At 47.2% G+C, this 25,929-nt stretch overlaps 1 protein-coding gene across 3 annotated transcripts in view; it reads left to right on the top strand.

Moving 5' to 3' along the window:
• SEMA3B (semaphorin 3B) overlaps nt 1-21,689 on the top strand; it is a 175,267-nt gene extending 153,578 nt beyond the window's left edge. For all 3 annotated transcript variants that reach the window (XM_068252939.1, XM_068252940.1, XM_068252938.1), the window contains 9 exons: nt 3,367-3,436; nt 7,404-7,548; nt 8,086-8,305; nt 9,747-9,838; nt 10,959-11,000; nt 11,088-11,245; nt 14,125-14,180; nt 16,132-16,271; nt 18,437-21,689. In XM_068252939.1, the coding sequence (XP_068109040.1) occupies nt 3,367-3,436; nt 7,404-7,548; nt 8,086-8,305; nt 9,747-9,838; nt 10,959-11,000; nt 11,088-11,245; nt 14,125-14,180; nt 16,132-16,271; nt 18,437-18,916 (1,403 nt within the window). In that variant the 3' untranslated portion in view covers nt 18,917-21,689. The remainder of the gene's footprint in view (nt 1-3,366; nt 3,437-7,403; nt 7,549-8,085; nt 8,306-9,746; nt 9,839-10,958; nt 11,001-11,087; nt 11,246-14,124; nt 14,181-16,131; nt 16,272-18,436) is intronic.
• The last annotated feature ends 4,240 nt before the right edge of the window (nt 21,690-25,929 follow it).

Here is a 25,929-nt window from a genome sequence, read left to right as displayed (position 1 = left end):
CAGGGGCGTGGCCCATGGACATGGACTTCCGCACAGCAGCCCGGCATGGGAAGCAGCTTGCTCAGTCTGAGATAGGCGTTATGTTCAAGGGGAGGGATACCACTTCAAACGTCCCTATCAGGTAGGCAGCTATACAGTTCTCTATCAGGTCCACTAGGTAGGACCTGTTCCTATTGGTTGTTGTTTGTATATGCAAACCAGATTGGCTGCCAGTAACACATGTTGTGGGTATATAAAGCTGACTATACATTGTTTATTTTGTCATGCACAGCTTAGCTTGAGAAAGAGGCTGCGTGCCTTGAAACGTCGCATATTGGCTGTAAGCATGTTCATTATCTATTAAAAGAGCATAAATTCATCTGATGGTGCCGGCTTCATCCTTTTGCCTATATTCAGATTCTGGAGTGTTGCCAGAAACGAGCGTTGAGAGGAGTGCTCCACCACCTACAAATACAAGCTTGCTGAAATATACGGAATGCCGGAACGTCTTGGCCGAATACAATACATTTTTCCGCCCCTTACCCCTCCCACTGGAAGCTGCTCCCTCATGCGCCTTGCCATTGTGCCTCTTCCCCTCCATAGCAACAGATTGCATCATGAGGCTGTTGCCTAGGGACGTATCTGTAGGGCACGGTGCTCTGAACTGTCACCTGAGGGATCCAGTCTCAACCCCTGTTGGCCAAGGTAAAGGTGGGTGTATATGCACCCTTATGGTCTCTGATCATGATTGGCTTAGAGAAGGAGGAGCAATAAGCTGCTCTGACTTATTGTAAATGCCCTGTAATGGCTTTACGTACGTTATACATGTTTTTCAAACAGGGGGAACCAAGTAAAGCTTCTCCACTAATAGCTCTGCTTAAGATGTCAGTCAGGGCAGCGCAGCAGAATACAAGTCACATCCCTCATGTTGCTGCATCTGCCAACCAGCAGGACAGGAAGTGCTGATTCTCCCTTCAGTTATGCAACCCTGAAGCGGGCTGTAAAAAATAGATACTCGCCTATGTAGAGGGAATGTTCTGGAACCCGTAGAGCCTTCCTGGTCCTCTCTCCATCCTTTCATTCCACCGATATCCCACCGGTGAAAATATTCGAGCCGCGGGTCAAATACGTGTTTGGCCCTCCTTGGGCAGACTTTGGGCGTAGTCATGTCCCTGAGAACTTCCAAAGACAAGCTGATCTATACTGTGCTCGCCTGAGTCTGTGCTCGCCCATGTGCAGTACGGATGCGTCCTTCTTCAGAAGCGCTCAGGGACACAAGTGCTTCCAAAGCCTTCTGAGGTGGCGATTTTGAACAGGGGACAGTGGAGTAACAAGGTAACAGAAAGGACTGGGAAAGCTCTATGGCATGCAGAGCCTTCCCTCTACATAGGTGCAGGGCCGGATTTACCATAAGGCACTGTAGGCACGTGCCTATAGGCGCCTGATGATGGAAAGGCGGCTCAATCCCCTCTCCCAGTGCCTCCCTCCTTCTTTATACAGAGTCTCGAGCTGATCATAAATGAGATTACTCACCCAGCTCTCGTCATTCCACTGTCAAGATCTCCCTTCAATAAGGGGCACCTCTAGCTACTTAATACTGAGGGTACCTCTGACTACTTAATATTAAGGGGCACCTGTAGCTACCTATGACAGGTAAAATAAGTAAAGGAGACGTGACAGGCAGGCCAGCCAGCACAGTTGTGTGCGGTTCAGAGGTTTTTTTTAGATTCATGGAGGGGGAAGTCTAGGGTGCCCAGGACATCTGTGCCTATGGGTTCCTATGATGTAAATCCAGGCCTGCATAGGTGAGTATGTCACTTTTTTTTTTACAGCTCACTTCAGACTTGCTTTAACTTTAAAGTCAGCTTAGTATGCAGATGTTTTCTTAGGCAATACCCAGACATCATGGCTTCTGTGCTGTAGTTCTTGGGGAGAAACCAGAGAGGATGATTACACAGGTTGTGTTGGAGGGATTAGAATGAACTGTATAAATCCTGCCTGTCTGCTATCCTGACTAGAGGAGGAAATGATGACAATTGCCATATTTATACACTGAGCTGGGTGGCACCTGTGCGCAGCATGTGCGCCTCCCCTGAGCTGATGAGAAGCACGTGGCATCTGCAGACCAGGCAGGGTCAGAGCTCTGCTCCCACTTAAAGGGCTTTTAAAGTTTTTGAATCTGTGATTTTAATGTAGATGAAATCTGTTCTTGCTCTTTAGAGCAACAGAAAGTATAAGAGAATGTAACACTATGCAAAAACAAACAAGAGAAGCGATTGAAAAGTACTTAAAGGATACTTTAGTCCTAATAAAAATCTAAAAATTACGCCCTGTGTGTGTGGGGGGGGGGGGAGGTGGAGGTGCGGATGGCTTACTGCATCTCTTGTGGCCTGGCTTCAGCCTCCGTTCACCCGCTATTGCTACCGTTGTCCAGGTCCTGGTTGGAGTGGTTGGCACACTTTGACCCGACGAAGGGCGCAGTATGTCTTGTTCGGGCAGCTCATGACCGCACGAATACGTCAGCGTCTGCATACAGCACCCTGGCTGCCCAAGAGGACATACTGCACATCCCCACACACACCGCACATCCCCACACACACACAGGGCGTCATTTTTAGATGTTCATTAGAATTAGGCTATCCTTTAAAGCAAACCTGAAATACAAATAAACTGATGAGATAGACAATAAAAATCCTGTAAGTCCTAATCCTGAATAGGACTTTTCTTGAATCTCATAGCCTTTTTTTTTTTTTTTTTTTTTTAAATAAAAGGTTAAAAATCTGAGTTTTGAAGTGTTGGCTGTCTCTGGTTAATTATAATGTTTATTCAGCTGTCATACTGACAAATCTTAAACTAATTGTTTTTTTCAGCCACACAGGAGTTTTATGACCTCTTATTACTTATCTGAGTCAGCCAGTTCATCAGTCATTTAGAGACCTGGACTTGCACATGCACATATTTGTACAACAGGAGATATTGGCAGCGCTTTCAAATACAGGCTGCACCCGAGTTGACCAGCTGCATAGATATGCAGAGCCCAATACACGGGCTCTATTACACAACTTGCATTCAAAACAGATGCAGCAAATGGAGGACGTTAGCTTCCAAAACTTTTCCCCTGTTCTTTAGAACGTGCACTTATTTATCTAATTCTGTCGCATGTCACTTCAGAGTGCCTTTAAAACCTGCCAAGAAGTTTTCAACAAACTGACTAACCAATGAATGAATGCCATTGTAAAAATAATTGCCTAATGCCCTCCCCCCCCCCCCCCCTCCCTTCTCAACCCCCTATTTCTCTCTGTTCCTTCTGTTTCTTTCTCCCTATCACCGCTCAATGTTCACCCTGGCCCCCTTTCTCTGGCTCTCCCACCCCATTCTTCTCTCCAGGTGACGTTTTCATGTTGCAGACCAGAGACAAGAGGAACCCTCTCATCTATGGTCTCTTCTCAACCTCCAGGTAAGGCGTGATCACTTTCTGAACTCCATAATCTCTGCTCATCACGATATCTTATTGTGTAGGCTCCCAATTCACAGCATTTGGCCTATGCAGTGAAACCCTACAGTGTGTAACAGGTCAAAGTAGGAAACTGCCAGTGTACAAGTTGCCATTATACAGGTGAATGGTGGGTGCTCCTCTGCATGCTCCATCTCCATTATGCAGTAAGAAAGCCTCCTAGTCTTGGCACTTCCTATTAACAGTTAACCACTTGAGGACTGCAGTGCTAAACCCCCCCCTAAAGACCAGGCCATTTTTTACAATTCAGACCACTGCAGATATAACGGTTTATTGCTCGGTCATACAACTTACCACCCAAACGAATTTTACCTCCTTTTCTTCTCAATAACACAGCTTTCTTTTGGTGCTATTTGATTGCTGATGCAATTTTTAGTTTTTATTATATTCATAAAAAAAATACAGGAATTCTGTCAAAAAAATGATATTGTCAAATTTGTCAACTTTCTGTGGTAACATTTTTCAAAAAAAGTAACATTTCTATACAATTTTTTGTCCAAATTTGTTGTGCTACATGTCTTTGATTAAAAAAAATCCAATAAGTGTATATTTATTGGATTGGGTAAAAGTTATAGCGTTTACAAACTATGGTACAAAAAAGTGAATTTGCGCAGTTTGAAGCAGCTCTGACTTTTCTGAGCACCTGTCATGTTTCTTGAGGTGCTAGAATGCCAGGATAGTATAAATACCACCCAAATGACCCCATTTTGTAAAGAAGACACCCCAAGGTATTTGCTGAGGGGCATAGTGAGTTCACAACAGATTTTATTTCTAGTACAGCGATACCACACGTGTGACCCTTTTTTGCAGCCTAGCTGTGCAAAGGGGCCCAAAGTCCAATGAGTACCTTTAGGATTTCACAGGTAATTTTTACTCATTTGCTTTTCAGACTACTACTCACGGTTTAGGGCCCTTAAAATGCCAGGGCAGTATAGGAACCCCACAAGTGACCCCATTTTGGAAAGACAACACCCAAAGGTATTCTGTGAGGGGGGTATGGTGAGTTCATAGAAGATTTTTTTTTTTGTCACAAGTTAGTGGAAAATGACACTTTGTGAGAAAATTTAAAAAAAATCCAATTCCACTAACTTGTGACAAAAAATAAAATCTTCTATGATTTCAACATACCCCTCACAGAATACCTTGGGGTGTCTTCTTTCCAAAATGGTGTCACTTGTGGGGTTCCTATACTTCCCTGGCAATTTAGGGGCCCTAAACCGCAAGGAGTAGTCTGGAAAACAAATGAATAAAATTGACCTGTGAAATCCTAAAGGTTCTCATTGGACTGTGGGCCCCTTTGCACAGCTAGGCTGCAAAAAAAATGTCACACATGTGGTATCGCCATACTCAGGAGAAGTAGTATAATGTGTTTTGGGGTGTATTTTTACAGATACCCATGCTGGGTGGGAGAAATATCTCTGTAATTGGACAATTTAGTGTAAAAAAATGAAAAAGTTATCTGTTACAGCGGGGATCCCCAACCTGTGGTCCGCGGCCCACTGGTGGTCCGCAGGACGTTTTCAGTTGGGCCGCGGGACTGTCCTCTTGCCTGCCCCCTCCGCCCGTCCCCCTCTGCGGCCGCCGCTGCTGTTACCTCTGGCGGCCGCTTGGTCTGTTATATTCCCCTTCTCTCCCTCTTGCCAGCGTGTGAGTCACAGCAGCACACCCTGCGGCTGCTGTGATAGAGAGGGAGGAAGCAGGAGAGAGAGAGCGGCTTCCTGTAGCGGCGCGCCGTTACTATGGGAACCGCTCTCTCTTTCCTGCTTCTTCCCTCTCCATCCCTCTCCGCGGGTCGCGCTGCTGTGACTCACACTCCGGCGAGCGAGAGAGGGGAATGTAAGAGACCGCCGATTTACACCGGCAAAGGTAACTGCAGCAGCGGCAGCCGCGGGGGGAGGGGGGTGGGTGCTACTATACTGGGGCACAATGCTAGCTATACTTGGGCACTATACTAGCCATACTGGGCACTATACTAGCTATACTGGGGCATACTAGCTATACTGGGGCACTATATTAGCCATACTGGGCACTATACTGGCTGTACTGGGGCACTATACTAGCTACATTGGGGCACTATACTAACTATACTGGGGCATACTACCTATACTGGGGCACTATACTAGCCATACTAGGCACTATACTAGCCATACTGGGCACTATACTGGCTGTACTGGGGCACTGTACTAGCTATACTGGAGCATTATACTAGCTATACTAGGCACTATACTAACCATACTGGGCACTATACTGGCTGTACTGGGGCACTATACTGGCTGTACTGGGGTACTATACTAGCTATACTGGAGCACTATACTAGCTATACTGGGGCACTATACTAGCTATACTGGGGCATACTCGCTATACTGGGGCACTATACTAGCTATACTGGGGCATACTAACTATACTGGGGCACTATGCTACCTATACTGGGGCACTATACTAGCCATACTGGGCACTATACTAGCTACACTGGGGCACTACCTACCTATACTGGGCACTATATTAGCTTTACTGGGCACTATACTAGCTATACTGGGGTAACTGTACTAGCCATACTGGGGTAACTGTACTAGCCATACTGGGGCAACTAAACTCCCTATACTGGGGCAACTATGCTAGCTATGCCCCCCCCCCCCCCCCCCCCCGGTAACCCACTGCGCACGACATTGTGTGTGTGTGTGTGTCGTCGAGAAATTTGGTCAGAAAGTGGTCCGCGGGCCGGAAAAGGTTGGGGACCCCTGTGTTACAGAGATATTTCTCCCACCCAGCATGGGTATGTGTGGAAAGACACCCCAAAACACATTATACTACTCCTCCTGAGAATGGCAATACCACATATGTGACACTTTTTTGCAGTCACTGGAACACTGGAATTTTGATTTTGAAATCGTTGAGCAAACGCTGACAGAATGATCGAATTCCATCCGAAATCGATCGTTCCCGTCGATCCAGAAGATTTTGCTCGATCGCCGGCGGGTCAGGAGTGCGTCGATAGCGGCGTTTGAATGCCCGACAACCGACGCAATACAGGGGCAATACATTACCTGCTCCAGCCGGCGCGAGTCACCGCTGTCTTCTTCTTCGCTGGGTTCCGGGTTCCAGACCAGCTGGCTTCACTTCCTGTCCCGGCAGGAAGTTTAAACAGTAGAGTGCCTTCTAGTAGTAGTAGTGCCCTCAGTAGAGTGCAGCACCACCACAGATTGTGATCGGTTTCATGCTGAAATCGATTCACAATCTGTTTGCAGTAAAGGCAGCCATACGATCCCTCTCTGATCAGATTCGATCAGAGAGGGATCTATCTGTTGGTCGATCTGATGGCAAATCGACCAGTGTATGGCCACCTTTACAGTACTTGCTACAGCATTCTCTAACTGTTGTAAATCCCCCCCCCCCCCCCATTGTGCTGAATATGGCCCAGTGCACACCAAAACCGCTAGCAGATCCACAAAACGCTAGCGGTTTTTGGAACTGATTTCAGAGCTATTCTAGGCATGTTTAGAGACGTCTTCTAAACAAACCTAGCGGTTTTGGGTGCGTTTTTGGGTAGCAGATTACACATATTGTTACAGAAAAAGCTGTTACTGAACAGCTTCTGTAACAAAAACGCCTGGAAAACCGCTCTGAAGTAGCGTTTTTCAGATCGGTTTGCGGTTTTTCCTATACTTTACATTGAGGACGAAAAGCTTCAAAAAACCGCAAACGTGCCTCCTGCTGACCGGAGGCACGTTTGCGGTTTGGGAAAAACCTCAACCCGCTGGTGTGCACCATCCCATTGAAATACATTAGCCAAGCGTTTTTACAGGCGGATGCGGCCGGCGGATCGCACCTTAAACCACTCAGTGTGCACTGGGCCTCTTTGCTCTATTTGTAGGAACATTATTGAACACTTTGTGTTATGTTTCCCCCTTAGCTCTGTGTTCCGCGGGTCAGCCGTCTGTGTCTACACCATGAATGATATCCGCAGAGCCTTCCTGGGCCCCTTTGCTCATAAGGAGGGTCCCAACTACCAGTGGGTGTCCTATCAGGGCAGGGTGCCGTATCCCCGGCCAGGAATGGTGAGTATTTAGATTGGATGAGGGTAACGATTGATTGTGTGTGGCTTTTATCTGTTCTTATAGTTTGTATAATGCTGGATACACACCATGAGTTTCCGCGTCTAATGCGTCCGTCGATACGCGTCGATTTGATTATTTTCAAGCATTTCCGAACGAATTTAGATGATTTTTAGGTCGATTGCCATGTAAAGTATGGCAAATTGACCTAACGATCCATCGAAGCTTGAATCGGACATGTCGGAAATAATCGAATCGACGCGTATCGACGGACGCATCGAACGCGGAAACGCATGGTGTGTATCCAGCATAAGCTCTTTCTGGATTCACTGCTCTACACCCAAAGCTGAAAACAAGCTGGCCGGTTGCTTAACATCTGGTCTTTTCTGATACGTGTGGTCTGATTAGACTGCAAGCTCTGCAGTACAGAGCCACGTATAATTGAATGTGTATTGTGTGATTGCACACTGCTGTGTAAGTGTTGGCATAACAATAAATCTTTACCAAGGAACTTAAGTTGATGCCTTTTTTTCTCTTTAGTGTCCCAGCAAAACATTTGGCAGTTTTGAGTCCACCAAAAACTTTCCGGATGATGTTCTACAATTTGCCCGCAATCACCCCCTCATGTTCAATCCCGTAGTGCCCGGATCCGGCCGGCCCATCTTCCTGCGAAGTCACAGCGGAGTCATGTTCACGAAGCTGGTCGTAGACAGGGTGGTGGCGGCTGATGGAGAGTACGACGTCATGTTCATTGGAACAGGTGACCCGGTCGGCCATTACTATATGCCTGTGATTGGATCTCACACACTGACGTGAAATTAGAGCCATTGCCCATGGCAACTTTTCAGTCTTTAGGAAGTCTGATGCAGGGTGAAATAGATGGCTTTTACATACCTGGGGCTTCTTCCAGCCCCCCTTAGTCATGAAGGTCCCTCACTGTCCTTCACTTCCCTCTGTTGATTCACTGTCCCTGATAAAGTCCGTGAGTCAGCTGGGACACGCAATTCTGCGCATGCACAGACCGGGCAGCGGGCCTCCTCAAACGCGCTACCATTGCTGGGACTGTTCTGTGTATGCACAGTTACGAGTCTTGGCGATACAGCACTCTAGATTTTGCCAGGGAGGACACCAGGACACCAAGAAACCTTCAAGACTAGGCGGGGGGAGGGGGTGGGGAGGCAGGAAGAAGTCCAAAGTAAGTAAAAGTGTAATTTTTCACCCCACCTTGAGCTTCCTTTAAGCTAGCCATACACTGGTAGTTAATGGCCCATTATGCCAAGCCAATTGATCCCTACTGGAATTCCATTGGGCAGTGTTGGGTTCCAACACGGCAAAAGCAATTTTAACAGAAATCTATTGACCATTAATCAAACCACGAGGATTGTACCACTTGGTTCTGCAATGATTTTTGGCATTTACCCCCTTTCCTGCTCCTGCTTACCCCTCCACCCCTCGCAGTGAGATCTTCCAAGTCCTATCAGGATCTAAATTGGAATTGATAAACTGTCTGAAACTATTAGAAAGTTAATTAATCGGACATGATGGGGCAATGGTTGTCCAGCATATTTCTGAAAATGAGTCCGAAAAATCAATATGTGTATGGCCAGTTGAAATCTGATTGGTTGTTGCTGTAGGCAGTTGCTCCACCCATTTTGAATGCTCAGCCCCTCTGTTCAAGTGATTGAATCTATAGATAAAAACTGATGAAGGAAGACGTGTTCACCCCAGATGGCCAATCACATGCAGAGAACTCCTTTCTGTAAAGTCCTGTGCGGAGAATGGAACCTTAAAGGACAACTGTAGTGAGAGTGATTTGGTAGCTGCAATATTTATTTCCTTTTAAGCAATACCAGTTACCTGGCTATCCTGCTTATCCTTTGCCTCTAATACATTTAGCCATAGACCCCGAACAAGCATGCAGCAGATTAGATGTGTATGACATTAGTATCAGACCTGACAAGATTAGCGGCATGCTTGTTTCTGCTGCTATTCAGACACTATTGCAACCAAACAGATCAGCAGGGCTGCCAGGCAACTAGTATTGTTTAAAAGCAAATATGGCAGCCTCCGTATACCTCTCGCTACAGTTGTCCTTTAAAAGTAAACTCAGCTTGATTACACTTTCCTTGTAGTAAATCCTTCTGTATCTGCAGCATGTTCTGCACTGCTTATCCTGACCTGGATCTGTTCTGTCTCCTCAGATGTGGGTTCTGTGCTGAAAGTCATCTCAGTGCCCAAACACAGCTGGCACCACAGAGAGGAGCTGGTTCTGGAGGAGCTCCAGGTCTTCCCGGTAAGGAAAAAAAAAATATGGAACATCGCCTTTTCTGGAAATTATGTTTAGATGTGATTATATAGCGGTTCCCTCCTCCTGGTACAAAGTTATCCCTAGCCATGTGTAGCACTCATCCATAGGGTAAAGGATTCCATAGCCCTTGTAAAACTTCAAAGAGGGGCAGCGCAGGCATGTGTAATAATAATGGCAGTATTTGTATAGCGCCTTTCTCCTGTCGGACTCAAAGCGCTTGTGTAGTAGGCTCTCCTCCCCCCATTCTCATCCGTCCACCTCCATTAATGCCTAATTTTCCCCCAAAGCGACTTCCTGGTCAGGAGGGTCGGTGGGCAGGCGCTGCCCGGCAACACGTGTCCTTGTTCTCATGCCCGTGGTCAGGAGCACACTACGTCACAATTACGTAGTGCACATGTGCAGAGCACTCTAGGCCGAGGATGTGGCATCGAGGTTACGTGTCACCGGGCAGCACCTGCGCAGTGCGCACCGACCCTCCTTACCAGGAAGTAGCTTTGTGGGGACATTAGGTGTTAATGGAGGGGGAGCGGTAGGCATGGGGAAACCCCACTACACATGCCTGCTCCCCCTCCCCTTCCCTTTTTGAAGTTTTACAAGGGCAAAGGTATCCTTTAATCTGCCTGTTATAAGCTACTACTGAGCTATTATCAAAATAATGAACAAATATTTAAACTTTACCAGTGCAATATTTCAGTGCTGACACTCTTATTTGCTAAAGTTCTGCTTTGGATCATTTTCTCCACCCCAACATCCATAATAATGAGAATGATCTTTTATGCAGAAAAGTTGTAAAATAAAGGGTTGGGGTTTTTTTTCTTCCCAGCAATTTTTATGGTTTGTTTTTTTCCTTGCGTGTTTCTTCTATTTTATATGCTGCGTTTGATTGTCACGGCTTACTATGTGAAACATGTCTGCACTGGAGGAAAGGGATCAATGTAACAGAACAAAGAGTATCAAAACATGCAGCGGTTCCTTACCGCACTTAAATAGCCCCTATTATGTGGAGCAGTCTATTGAAAAGTGGTGTTTTCAGTGTGGCGTGTCATCAGTGCTGAGTTTGCTTGTGATGTTATTTACATTTCCTCTTCATCTTGTCTCTCCGCAGAACAACTCGGCCATCACCAGCATGCAGATCTCCTCCAAGCGGGTGAGCAGATGGGGATGATTGTGTTTGCAGATGATCTGGTCAATATTGACCGTCTTTCTTCTGACGTTGTGTTTGCGCTCTCCACAGCAACAATTGTACGTGGGCTCAGCAATCGGGGTCTCCCAGGTGCCCCTGCATCGCTGCGGTATCTATGGGAAGGCCTGTGCAGAGTGCTGCTTAGCGCGAGACCCGTATTGTGCCTGGGATGGAGCCAGCTGTACCCGCTTCCTGCCTAACACAAAGAGGTGAGTAGCCCGGAGCCTGGAATGTGGCATATACCATCTCTGCCTCTTACCCCAATACATGATATAACCTGCCTAACACACAGAGGTGAGTAGCCCGGACCCTGGAATGTGGCATATACCATCTCTGCCTCTTACCCCAATACATGATATAACCTGCCTAACACACAGAGGTGAGTAGCCCGGACCCTGGAATGTGGCATATACCATCTCTGCCTCTTACCCCAATACATGATATAACCTGCCTAACACACAGAGGTGAGTAGCCCGGACCCTGGAATGTGGCATATACCATCTCTGCCTCTTACCCCAATACATGATATAACCTGCCTAACACAAAGAGGTGAGTAGCCCGGACCCTGGAATGTGGCATATACCATCTCTGCCTCTTACCCCAATACATGATATAACCTGCCTAACACACAGAGGTGAGTAGCCCGGACCCTGGAATGTGGCATATACCATCTCTGCCTCTTACCCCAATACATGATATAACCTGCCTAACACACAGAGGTGAGTAGCCCGGACCCTGGAATGTGGCATATACCATCTCTGCCTCTTACCCCAATACATGATATAACCTGCCTAACACAAAGAGGTGAGTGACTCCAAACTCTGGAAGGTGGCATTTTACCATCTCTGCAACTCACCCCAATGCATGGTATAGCCTACCCCGATACAAATAATATACTACCTCTGCATCTCCACTAATACACAGGGAGTCCACGATGTACAAACACCATTATGTCACATAGTCGTGGACTCCCCTCCCTATGCTCCTCAGTCCATGCATTTAGCAGAGTGTACAGCAGAAGCAACAGAACGGCAGTTCTCTTACCTGCTCCAGGCGCTTCCATGCTGAGCGATCTCTTTTCACCCTCGCTGCTTCCCCCTAGTGCTGGCTTCTGCTGATCATGTAATGGGTGCATGTAAAACAAAAGAAAAAACAGGGCACCGAGAGCCCAATAGTGCAATATAGTTTTAACAGAGAAAATCTGTCTAGATAGTTCGTGCAGAATTATACTCACAAAAAAGGGTCACCAGCAGGCAACCACTTGAAAGGCAGGTGGGGAGAATTGGTACCTGACCCCACTCGGGTATAAAAGTCGCTCTCTGTAGATAGGAAAAAAAGGGGGCGTACTCCTCCACCAAGGGTGGATAAGTAATATGTATCAAACGCAGATAGAACAGAGGCGCCAAAAAGAGTCAAAACACTATTACTTAAAAACAGTAAAAAGAGGGAAGGTGAGGTGGACTTACCTCCCTCTAGCAGTGGACAACAAGACTCTGAGGTAGAGTAGAATGCATTTATTAAACAGTGTAACTCCTAAAGATGCAACGCGTTTCGCGGGCCACAGCACCGCTTCCTCAGGCTATACAGGAGTTCAAAAAAGCTGTATCCAATCCAAGTATTGAATGAGCGCCTCTGTCTGTAACGGGTGCAAGAGGTGACACAGAAGGGGAACAAAAGAGGATCAAGAGGGAGCAAAAGAGGCACGTGAACATTAGGTGACACAGAGGAGGGCAAAAGAGGCAGAGAGGGAACAGAGATGACTCAGAAGGGGACACAAGAGGAACAGGGGTGACACAGAGGTGACACAGAGGGGGACAAAAGAGGCACAGGGGAAACAGAGGTGACAAAAGAAACACAAGGGGAACAGAGAGGTTTAAAAGAGGCATGGGGGAACAGAGGTGACAGAGGAGGATAAAAGAGGCACAGGGGGGGAACAGAGGTGGCACAGGGGAAGATAAAAGATGCACGGGGAAACATAGGTGACAGTGTTTCAACTTAAGAATAGATCCAGGTTGAGAACGAACCTACATTCCCTGTCTCGTTTGTTAACCGAGTGCTACCTGTTTAGCCATTCCCTTCCCAATATATGGCATCATCTGTCTTCACCTCCCCCCAATATATGGCGTATAGTCCTCCCCCTACCATATCAACACACACATCCCTAGCCTCTAGGCTAGTGACACATCTGTAAAACCCTCAGCCTTGAACTCTCATGTGAGGGATGGGATGTGGGGACATTCCTCATATACTGTATGTCTGTGAGCGGTCTTTTATGGGGAAGACAATTTGGTACTTGTGTATTATCCCGTCTAGCAGAACGGGCTCGGCAGTTAGACAGGCTGGAAAAGTGTGCACTGTGCTTCTTGGGCAGCTGATTCACCACAGATCAGCTGCTCCGCTCCATTCAGCTTTCCTCACTGCGCAGTGTTGTAGCCCGTCCCGAAGTCACAACACTTGTCTGTGTAAGATGTGAGTAGAGGGGCTGTACAGCACACTGAATGCAGTTGACCTCCGCTCCATAGACAGCAGCCGCTGATCCCTGCTTAGATAAGCTCTCCCCTGGTGGGCTGTGATCAGGGGCGAGACCCTTTTATAGACAAGCTGTATGATAGCGGGCAGATTGCTGCAGGGCACAGCGCTGTACATAGCAGGGGGTGTGGGGTGGATCACCTTGTGCTGGTGCTCAGCAAGTCCTCTTCCCTGTAATGTGATTAGGCAGAGTTGGTATGCGCTAGAATCACTTGTAATTCCCCTCCCTCCAGGCTGGAAGACTTCATGCCTGTTTCATTATTGCTCTCTATTGTTCTGCGGTCTGATCGCTGATGTAAAAACCAACACAGCACAGTGAGGAAAGCTGTGTGGAACGGGGCAGTTGATCTGTGGTGAATCAGCTGCTCAAGAAGCACAATGCACACTTTTCCAGCCTGTCTAACTGCCGAGCCCGTTCTGCTAGACGGGATAATACACAAGTACCGACAATTTACCTGCAGATTATTTTGGGTGGACTGCTCAGAGCAGAGAGAAGTGATTCTTTAGTAGCATCCAATGTTCTCCCCTCCATTATGCTAAATGGCTCTTCTTCTTCCAGGAGGTCTCGGCGGCAGGATGTGAGAAACGGAGACCCCAGCAACCTGTGCTCAGGGGGTGAGTGACCTTCTACATACAATCATCTTACTTAAAGTAAACCTGAAAAGATGTAAAAGAAGATATGTATACATACTTGGGGCTTCCTCCAGCCCCCTTCAGGCTGATCAGTCCCTCGCCGCCGCCTGGATCCTCCGCTATGGGTCCCAGACAGTAATCCAGCCAGTCGGGTGTAGTGCGCATGTGTAGCCTAGCCACGCGCATGCTTCCATCATGTTCCCGTCGCTGGGAGAGTTCCACACCTGGTCAGTATCACGGGAGCGCGATGGGGGAGCTTGCCTGGCTGAACTGCGCCTGTGCCGACTGGCTGGATTACTTCGTCCCACAACTGAGGCTGCAGGCAGCGGAGGAGGGCGGCGAGGGACCAGTCAGCCTGAAGGGGGTTGGAGGAAGCCCAGTTATGTATACATTTCTTCTTTTACTTCATCTCAGGTCCATACACTGTGATTTTCCTATGCAGATTCGATTACTCAAATCGAATCTGTCGAAGATTGATGCTCCAACATGTCGCACGATCATAATATAGCCTCCTGTCCGATCCATAATGTCGATCGATTACAGTTGTCTCTATGTTAGCGATGAATACATGAAGTCGGCTGTTAGAGAGGTCGCCACTGTTTTCATAAAATAAGTAACTGATAATTAGAATCAGAGTTTGTCTTGTTGGCAGACATTCAAATGGAACTTTCCACAGTCTACTGATTTATCTAACAGCTGTGTCTGCATGAAACAAGGACGTGGATCAAACTTCTTCTGTTTAAAAACAAGTAGTTGTTAAGGTGGCCTGGTTGATTTTTCTTATATCCAGGAAATTCAATCATTTGTTTGAATCTGCTGGCAATTAATGCCCCAAATGAATCCAAATTGATAGATTGATTTTCAGCTGAAGTCTGTTGATTCTGTGGATTGCGGCGGATGGAAGATTTCACTTAATCAATGGCGGTTCATTCGATTTTGCGATGAGCGGCGTACACAGCAAAGATTATACTCACCTGTCCGCTTGTACTTCCTTGCATGTCTTCTCTCCACTTCGGGCACCTGTGTCCCATCACAAGCAATAGCAGCCTCTAGTGGTCATGTAAGGTACGTCAATGTGTGTGGGACAGAGGTTCCCGGGAGAATGGCGAACAGGAGGACCGCCTGGCGGTGGAGAAATGGCACGGGAGGAAGCACTGGCAGACATGTTAATGTATTTGCTGTTTACACCATCCTGCCCCGAGGTGGGGTTGTCATAGATTGGGACACCTGGCAGGAAGCAGGATAATGATCTGAGAGAGATCTGAATGCTGGCCACATTAATCAGTGTATGGCAAACTTTACTGATGTAACAACATAAGCTGTCCAGCTGCACCAAAGTGATCCCTTTTTGACGTCAGTCCTATTCAACTTGGGCAAACAAACCTATAAGTAACTTGTACAATGTTCCATACTCAGTGGTGACATCTAATTTCATCTGCACAGTGCTCTGACAATTCTATAGCCCAACCAACATTAATCAAATTGCCTGTCTCATCCACGTGATTATTGATGCCTGATACCACTAATGGTCAACGGAAATGAGGTCACAAAATGATTAATAATGTGCTGTCACTAACGGAATTTCCAGAATAACAAATCAGCTTTATTAAAGGACAACTGAAAAGTGTAATCCAACAGATAACAATGACTTCATATCACTCAAGCCTCATTCACCCACTCTATCCCAAGCTAAGCCTCCATATTGACAGAGCAGCCGCCATCAATCTATAGCTTGCACTCTCAGTATGTATTACTGGTCTCCCCCTCTGATGATATTGGAATAGTACCAGGGTGGGTGAATGAGGCTTGTGTGATGTGAGGTGTTGCCCAGGGGGACTTGTAGTTATATTGCCTGCAGCCTCTTAATCATCATCTCCGGTTTTGCTGTGGGGAAGATACAAACCAATAACATGCTGTGTTTATTTCTATCTAGAGCAACAGAGGGTGACCGTGCAGGAGAAGCGCCTCTTTGGAGTGGAGGGGAGCTCTGCGTTCCTGGAATGTCTCCCTAAATCCCTGCGTGCCCAGGTCACATGGACTCACCAGAAGTCACATGACTCACCCAGGAAAGAGGTATGTGACATAATCCCTGATGGTGCACATAATCCTGCTGTACTTACTGTTTGGCCCTCAAGCAGGGCTGGGCCGAGGCAGAGGCGAGAGAGGCTCCAGCCTCAGGGCGCAGTGTAGGAGGAAGGGGCGCACAACTCACTCAGCTGTCATTCCCCTATTGTGTTTGAAGCAGAGAGAAGTAAGGAAAGGGGATACATGGCAGTGACTGCGAGCCAGAAAACTGAGATGAAGGTGTTGGGGGCCCTGGGGGGCCTCTTAGTCTAATAGCAATCAGTGTGTGATGGCTGGGGTGGGGGGGATAGGGGGCGCACTTTGGAGTCTCAGCCTTGGGTGCTGGAGGACCTTGTCCCAGCTCTGTCCTCAAGGTGTTTGCTGTATGGCCCATGAGAAATTAGTAAGATTATTTACACTTGTAATAGTATAGCATCATGCTGTGTAATATGCATTTCAGTAGCACATTTATGCTTGCAGTATTTATAGCACTCTCTTTTCTGACACATCTCTCTGCAGTCTATTTGGTGACGCCCCACCCTCATAGTACTCTGTGTAATAACATGCAGTTCTATAGGTGCCCCTTACATCAAGCGATGAATGAACATATCGACCAACAGACAGATCTCTCTCTGATCAGATAGAGATCTGTTGGTTGCCCATACACCACAGGCCGATTATTAGTTTATTTCAGCATGAAATATCTTGGGAATCAGCCTTGTGGCACCGCCTCTGCTGCTGTCTCCCAAATGTTACTGTGCCACCAGGTACCTGTTTAAAATCTCTCACCTGTCCAGCCACCACAAGTGTCCAGCTGCTTCTTCTTCCCCATTAATGGCCCACGTGGCTGCCGCACGTGACGCTTATGTCATGTCATACACTCACCAGTGCTATATGCGAGGGCCACGTGGGACGCGAATGGAAAAAGCAGGAGCAGCTGGATATTTGCGGCAGCCGGATAGGTGAGAGAATTTAATGCATAGGCACCTGGGAGGCACAGTAACATTTGGGGGACAGCGACCAGGTGTCTGTCCGTCATGTTTGTCGCTGGTCTCGGTTTTACACGCGGTTACTGCCGCACACTTGCCCGAGATTTTCCAGTTTGCCAGATCAATACATTCAGGCATACTTGCTGTGGCACCGATTTTCATCCTATGTGATAAAATTATCGAATTGGATGGTCGATTGGGCCGCAAAATTGCTAGATATATGGCCACCTTGATACTTCTGTCTTTGGCTACTTACATCTTTTATATCAGGACAGGGAAGCTTTTTGGGTGACAATGGAGGAAATTCAACCCAGGATTGAACCTCATTCCAGTCAGTAGCAGATACCCCCTCTCCCCCGAGAAATCTTTACCTTTTCTTAAATAGACTATCGGGGAATTCTGAATAGTTGATTGTGGTGAAACCCCTCCCAAACTTTTAGCCTATCACTTTGTTTGTGGGTGTGTTTATAGATGATGGCGCATAGGCAAACGCAGGGGGGGGGGGGGATTACAGCTGCCCAGAATCCCCCCTCAGACCAAGACCGGTGCAGTGTCTGGGGACAGACAAGTTGAAACACCAGAATATCTGCAGGTATTCTGCAGCTCACAGCACTGCCTCCTTTCTTACCTGGCTACAGTTGACTTTGTATGTAGCAGCAGTGTGTGTACAGAGAATGGAGCAGCTCTGGGTCTGGGGAACTTAACAGAGTCAGGTATAAGCACAGCCCTGTGCCCTACTGTGTGAATGCTTCACTTTCCCCTTCATTACAGATTTTGACTGTCCTAATTATTATCTGTATTCAAAATGCTCCTGATCGACCCCATTGTTGGTCGGTCAGGTCAGACGGGAATTTGCGTTATTTGTACCCAGCATGATGTCCTACCATATTATTGTACTGTATTGTGCGTGGCTGAGGGAGACCTTTGAAGAATCCCCCCCTTGAAAATCCTGGGTTTGCCCCTGTGGCAGTTGGTGCTTTTTTTCTTACCTGCCAGCAGTAAAGATGAGGACCTGCAAGCTCACAGTGGGGCAAACCACATAAATGAATTACATAGCGAATATCAAACATTTCTTTTTTTTAATTTTTTGCTTTTAACTTGTCACTTTGCAATGTAATATTTTCTCCCCCTACTATTTTCTTATGGTAAAGTTCCTCTTTAAATCCTTGTTCTCTTCCCCCCCAGGTGCAGTTTGATGAACGTGTTATCGGCACAGACCGCGGGATCCTCCTCCGCAATGTCATGCGCCGTGATGCTGGGACGTATCTGTGTCATTCTTCAGAACATGGCTTCACACAGGTCTTACTTCAGCTAAATCTTGAGGTCATTCCATCGTACAGAGCGGAGGAGAGCCTGGGCCCGCACCGTGTGTCCCACATGAAATGGTACCACGACTTCATGCGGCTCGTCCAGCAGCCGGGCTCTAAAGGGGAACAGATGTGTGAGGAGCTGTGGGCCCGCAAGGGACGCGCATCGCACCCACCAGGCCCCCAAGGGGCACCCCAGCTTCCAGCCGCCAAGACCCCAGGCAGGACAATGCAACCCATTAGCATTAAAGCAAAATCTCAGAAATGGAAACACCTGGAGGACAAGATCAAAGTGCGGAACCGCAGAACGCACGGCCACCAGAGGGCAGATCGGGGACCGCGCAGCGCAGCCAGTTAGGTGTCTGGACTCTCAGAAACTTAACTAAACTGTACAAAGGCTGGTGTGCGGGACCCTCTGGGAGGGGCTGCCTCTGTTTCCAGAGCAACAGGCGTCACTAACCCGGGACGATATAACAATGTACTACGTACTGCTCAGTCCCCCCCAACTTCTGCCAAAGACCTCTGTTCCCCCACCTTACTCCTGGCCCGAGGGATTTGCCAAACATCTCCACCCTCCAGTCCAATTGTAACTTTATTTATATACACTCCAAGATACAAATGACAATGTGACTGCTCACTGAACTCTGATCAAGGATGCAGTGTGTGGACTGGTTACTTGGTGGGGCTTATCTGCCTTCTGATGGTACTGAAAGGGGCACTACAGTGTTTTGGTGTTTTTTTAAATATTATTATTAATTTATGTTTAGTATTAAAAATACATGTGTAAAAGATATTAATCTAATCTTTTTAATTAGGAAAATTTCACAGATGAATATTTCTCAACTGCTTGGAGCTTCATCACGTGGGGGTGAAACTGGTAGTTTCTGTGAGAAGCTTCTGCTTTACTGCTGTGGTAAACAAAGCTCTCTATTCACCTCCGGGGACCCATAACTATGCTGTCTGGGGGTGGGGACAATAATAGCGAGAAGCTCCTGCAAGCAGATGGTGCTTAGTAAAAAAAAATTGAAATGTTTATTTGTCATATTTTTCTGATTGAACTATGAATGAAATGAACATATATTTTTAATACTAAACCATAGAAATAACACTTAAAGCGGAACTGAAGTATTCTAAAAAAAATATGATTTTTACTTACCTGGGGCTTCTGCCAGCCCCCTGCAACCGCTCTGTGCCCACGAAGTTACCAAACGATCCTCCGCTCCCCCGCCACAGCTCACTTTCACTTCTTGCAGGCGCTGTCCACTGTGCCTGCGGCACGTTCTCTTCACCCTCCCGTCGCTGGGAGCGTACTGTGCAGGCTCAGTAGAGAAATTGTCCTACTGCACCTGCGCAGGATGCTACTGGCCATGGGATTGCATACGAGGATATGCGTGGCCAAGGGGCAGTGGACGTCGACTTAGAAATTGGCTTCCACTACGTGAAGAAAAGTGAGCCATGGCGGGGGAACGTAGGATTGTTTGGAAACGGCATGGGCGCAGGGCGGCCGTAGGTCAGTGAAGCCCCAGGTAAGTGAAACTGCTACGTCAGTTCCACTTTAAACTGTAAAAAAAAATTTTTTTTTAAATAAACTGTTAAATAAATTCAGCCCATCTAAAACTGATATTTCAGTGTTTGGTGGATGCTTTAGCGATAAACGACTCAAGAGTTTATTCTATCTCTTGAGGACTCTGGAAGTGAGATCTCTGCACGCCTAATTACCCAGGTTTGCATACCTGCTATGCCTGCTATGATGGCTCCACCTCCCCGTCTGGATCTTCCTGCTACAGTTGCCACAGCTTTTAGGAAGCTGAAAGTGGACCTGAACTCTTGCACAGGACAGAAGGAAAATGGAGAGAAATGCACCCTGTATCTATCTATATAAGTTTAGCATGTCTAATTCCCCCTCACTTGTGTCTAATCACAAATTGTAATCTGATCTCTCCCCTGTGTCACATGACTGCCAATGGCAGAGATGGCAGACAAGCTCATTTGAAAGCACAAGAGGTTAACAATATGTCTGCTTCCATTAATCAGGAAATAGAAACAGTTCAGATTTATTTTAGGATTTGTATCAAGTGTAACAAAAAAATGTTTTTTTTTTGTTTAAAGGTTATGATCCTGTTGTGTATCTTTTAGAGCAGAGAGGATGTTCTGAGTTCAGGTCCTTTTTTAAAGGAGACATCTAGGAAATGTAAAAAATAAAAAATCTGATTGACTTACCTGGGAAGCTCCAGTTCCTGGAAGCCTATGTGTCCCTCACCGCAGTCTCCTGGGTCCTCTCCGTAGCAGTTGCCAACATGGCAAGGTCGGTGGCCGACCTATTGAGGTGGGCGGCTGCTATAGGGAGGACCCTGGGAGACTGCGGCGAGGGACACATAGGCTTCCAGGAGCTGGTGGAAGCCCCAAGTAACTAATCTGATTTTTTTTTTTATATTTTCCAGATGTACCCTTTTAAGCAGATTCCACCTACAGCTTAAATGTTAATCCTGGGTGACCATACTCTTTAAAAAAAAAAGTCAGCACAATTTGCATGTAAATTTTCTTTGTAACACACCTCTATAACAGGCAGGAACTAGAATAGAATAGAATCTATGACCACTCCCCTTCCTCATTTGTCACATCCTGTCTCTACCTCTTCCTCATGCAGCATCCACGGTTCCCAAGCTGCAGTACTGTAAGCCGATCACTCCAGAGTATTTTATTATACATTTCAAGTATTTATTTCACTGCGACAACAGCAGTGATCTCCACAACCAACAACTTGACAGCTTAACCACTTCACCTCGAAGGGTTTTTCTGCCGACTGACACATTTCAGAGTTTTTCTAAATGCAGCCTGTTCATTCAGCAAAGCCCCTCCCATTCCCTCTAATCACCAGATTCTTGCTGCCCCATCACCTTTGTCTTACAGACTGAATATATATGTATTATTATTAGTGTAAATATTCTTATGTCTAAATTAACCCTTTTTCTGCTGCTATGAATGGAAGTGACCAGCTTCCTCTGGTCCCTGGCACCACTGGGTGAGGGTAGCGGTGCTGAACCACCGGTGATAAACCACCGGTGATAAAACTGGAGAGAGAAAGAGACCAGATGACTTATTAAGTTAACACAATAAAAGCGTTTTATTTAGAGGATGCCTGAATTATTTCACAGCACTGTACAGCTCAAGTCTGGTGATCGATAATTGTGGTTGAATCAGGTGAAAATAGGTACCGCCAAGTGCATGCCCGATTGACGATGCGACCAATTTCAGGCCAAGCATATTGATCAGATATGCTGCAAGATGTCGGGCTGTCGTGGTCAATCGGCAGTACCGGCAAGTGATATCGGGACAAGCAACGTGCGCAATGAAACCCCCGACGCTGTCCCCGCCCCCCCCAATGTTAACTCCCTCCGGGGGCCCAGTACGCTATTAATTACTTGTCCGTGTCCGCTGTTGGCTCCATCCATGCACGTGCCACCGTGGTTTCCAGTGGGCGCGTGTGACATTACACACACGCCCACGTTACTCTGGCAACCACGTGGGGCATGTGTATGGACTAAAGAGATAGTGGCGGACAAGGACCGGTAATGTATAGTGCACTGGGCCCCTGGGGGGGTCTTATTACACATCATCGGTAATCGGCCTGCAGTGTATGGGAGCCGACAGATCTCTCTCTAATCAAATTTGAATCTGATCATTATCTCTCTAATCAGTCAAATCTGCCCATCATCTCTAGATGTATGGCTATCTTAAAGCCTGGTACACACCATGCAATTTCCAATAAGATAGATGGGGCAAATAGGTAATTTCTGACAGGTCCGATCTTATTTCGGATTGTTTTTTTCTGATCGATTTCCATAGAAGTGATCAGAAAATCGATCAGATCTGTCTAACATTATCTATCGACTCATCTATCTGATGGGAAATTACATGGTGTATACCAGGCTTATGCTGGGCATACACGGTTAGTTTATGCGCCGGTATCGAGCCAGCGGCACCGCTCGTGCGCGCGGATCGATTGCCGCTCGTCCCCGCGGGCATGTCTTATCAGCCGCTCGATTCCCCGCTATTGTCCGCCCGTGAGGATCGAGCGGGGAATCTATCCGGCGGGTCATCGGACCTGTCGGATATTATCAATCGAGCCATCCGCTGCTCGATTGATAAGGAAACAAACTGTCCGTGTATGCCCAGCATTAAAGGAAACCAGAGAGGATAACCTATACATACCTGGGGCTTCCTCCAGCCCCATACGCACGGATCGCTCCCACGCCGCCGTTCTCCGCTGCCTGGATCCGCCGCCACCGGGTCCCGTCATTGTCGCGAGTCGGCAAGTCGGCCGGCGGACGCGGCCAATTCTCTGCATCACAGGGTGCTCTCCCCATACAGATACGCATGTGGCTGCTTAATGCGCAGCTGCATGCGTACATGTATGGAGGGAGCCCCTGTGATGCGGACAATTGGCCGCGTCCGCCGGAAGTGACTGGCCCGGTACCGGCGGATCCAGGAAGCTGAGGACGGCGGTGTGGGAGCGATTCAGGCTTATGGGGCTGGAAGAAGCCCCAGGTATGTATAAAATCCTTCCTTTTTTTCACCCCTCGTTCCTCTCTGGTTCCCTTTAAGGGAAACTACGGTATATCATAGTATCCAATCAGACTCTAGTTTATTGTATTGAAAGGGGAATTCTGATATTGGTTATCACACCTGACAGGTTACTCTATGCCTTATTAGATAAGCCTTGAAGATATAGGAAACAGAGAGATGTTTCCCTTCTGGTCCGATGATCTGAACACCTTTTGTCATATGCACTATATTTCCCCACCACTTTTATTATGCCAAAATTCATAAAAGAGCCATTAGATTCCGTTCCCTGGTGATCACTGCTTTGATTTGTCTTCCAGTATCTATGCTAAAGTTCTGATGACAAACGTCATGTGATTAGAATGACTGATTGGTTGCTGCGACCATCACTGCTCACCAGTAAAAGCAGAGCAGTGGTATACATGCAGCCCAGTGACTCTTAAAGGGAGAGAGGGATATGGGTGTTTCCTTTTAAACAATAATAGTTGCTTGGCAGTCTTGCTGGTCTCCTTGGTTGCAGTAGTGGCTGAATCACACACCTGAAACAAGCATGCAGCTAATCCAGTCTGACTTCAGTCAGAGCACCTGATCTGTATGCTTGTTCAGGGGCTGTGACTAAAAGCATTAGAGACACACGGTCAGCAGGAGAGTCAGGCAACTGGTATTATTTTAAAAGGAAAAACCCATATCCTTCTCAGTTTAGGTTCCCTTCAATGCAACCATGTACTGGCTGTTAGTGCATGTGCAGACCTTCCTTACCAACCCCTAGTCCAGATTCAGTTAATTGAATCAGGGCCCTGATCTGATCTCTGATTGGGCAATGTTTTAATGTAGTAAATAAATGTATGACAAAAGCCGGTTTATCCCCTCTATAAACAGGTCTCCTAGATTCCATTATTGGTGCAGCTGTGTTGCAGATGTTACAGACCTTCCTAAAAAGCTGCTCAATTGCTGTGTTTTATATGCATACAAAAACTGTAGTCAAGCTTAATTAGTAGTTGCTATTAAAGGACAACTGTAGTGAGACGTATATGGAGGCTGCCATATTTATTTCCTTTTAAGCAATACAAGTTGCCTGGCAGCCCTGCTGGTCCATTTAGCTGCAGTAGCTGAATCATACTAGAAACAAGCATGTGGATAATCTTATCAGATCTGACAATAATGTCAGAAACACCTGATCTGCTGTATGCTTGTTCTGGGGCATTGGCAAGTATTAGAGGCAAAGGATCAGCAGGACAGCCAGGCAACTGGCATTGCTTAACCACTTGCCGACTGCGCACTCATACCGCGTGTCGGCAAAGTGGCAGCTGCAGGACCAGCGACGCAGTTCTGCGTCGCCGGCTGCAGGCTAATTAATCAGGAAGCAGCCGCTCGCGCGAGCGGCTGCTTCCTGTCAATTCACGGCGGGGGGCTCCGTGAATAGCCTGCGGGCCGCCGATCGCGGCTCGCAGGCTAAATGTAAACACAAGCGGAAATAATCCGCTTTGTTTACATTCGTACAACGCTGCTAACAGTAGCAGCGTTGTACCAGATCAGCGATCCCCGGCCAATCAGCGGCCGGGGATCGCTGTCACATGACAGGCAGGAACCTGTTAGAGGCTGCACAGGACAGATCCGTTCCTGTGCAGCCTCGGATCTCCGGGGAAGGGAGGGAGGAGAGGGAGGGGGGCTTTGAGGTGCCCCCCCCCCCCCCCGCAACACCCAGGCAGGCAGGAGCGATCAGACCCCCCCAGCACATCATCCCCCTAGTGGGGAAAAAAGGGGGGCGATCTGGTCGCTCTGCCTGCACCCTGATCTGTGCTGGGGGCTGCACAGCCCACCCAGCACAGATCAGCTAAAACAGCGCTGGTCCTTAAGGTGGGGTAAAGGGTGGGTCCTCAAGTGGTTAACACATATGGCAGCCTCAATATCCCTTTCACTTCAGGTGTCCTTTAACCTCTGTCATATAGAGTCTTAATTGAAAGCACTGAGATTATATTCATCTAAAGTGGACCCAACTTTAGGATTAACTGTGTCGTTTTAGGCCCTAAGACCACAATGTCTGTAATATGAATGCAGGTTTCATTTGTTGCTGTCTCTGTCTCTGCCGGAGGGAGTACCCACTTCCTGCCACAACAGGAAGTGAATTATTTTTTGCCAGGTAAGGACAAAACTAAATATTCACAACACATTCTATTCCTCTTTCACACTATCCCAACATTATTTTACTGTAAATAGGCTTTAAAGTGCTTCATTTTTACAATAATTATGTATAAGTGATGTAGTCAGTGTTTGTAAAAGCTTTCCTCTCCCTCATTTACATTCTGACATTGATCACATGGTGACATCTTTACTGCTGGCAGGTGATGTCCCTTGAAGTAGCTGCTGCTTGTTTTTTTGGCAGTTGGAAACAGCTATTTCCCACAATGCAACAAGGTTCACAGACAGGAAACTGCCAGGACCATGGTCCTCACAGTTTCCTGTGGGAGGGGTTTCACCACAGTATCAGCCATACAGAGCCCCCTGATGATCCGTTTGTGAAAAGGTAAAGATTTATCATGTAAAAGGGGGTATCAACTACTGATTGGGATGAAGTTCAATTCTTGGTCACAAATTCTCTTTAAAGTGTACCTGAGATAACTGGGAGAAAAGGATATTTACTTACCTGCGGCTTCTTCCAGCCCCCTGTAGTCAGCTCACTCAATGTTTTCCTGGTCCCATCGGCTATGCCGCTGTCAGTCCTGTAAAGTCGGTGATTAGGTTTAGTCACGGACACCACACGTGTGGTCCAAGCTGTGCACACCCCCCTGGTTTGCGCTTTTGTGGCAA

This window comes from Hyperolius riggenbachi, chromosome 9 (genome assembly GCF_040937935.1).
Source record: "Hyperolius riggenbachi isolate aHypRig1 chromosome 9, aHypRig1.pri, whole genome shotgun sequence".
NCBI lineage: Eukaryota > Metazoa > Chordata > Amphibia > Anura > Hyperoliidae > Hyperolius > Hyperolius riggenbachi.
This window is presented reverse-complemented; position numbering and strand designations above follow the sequence as displayed.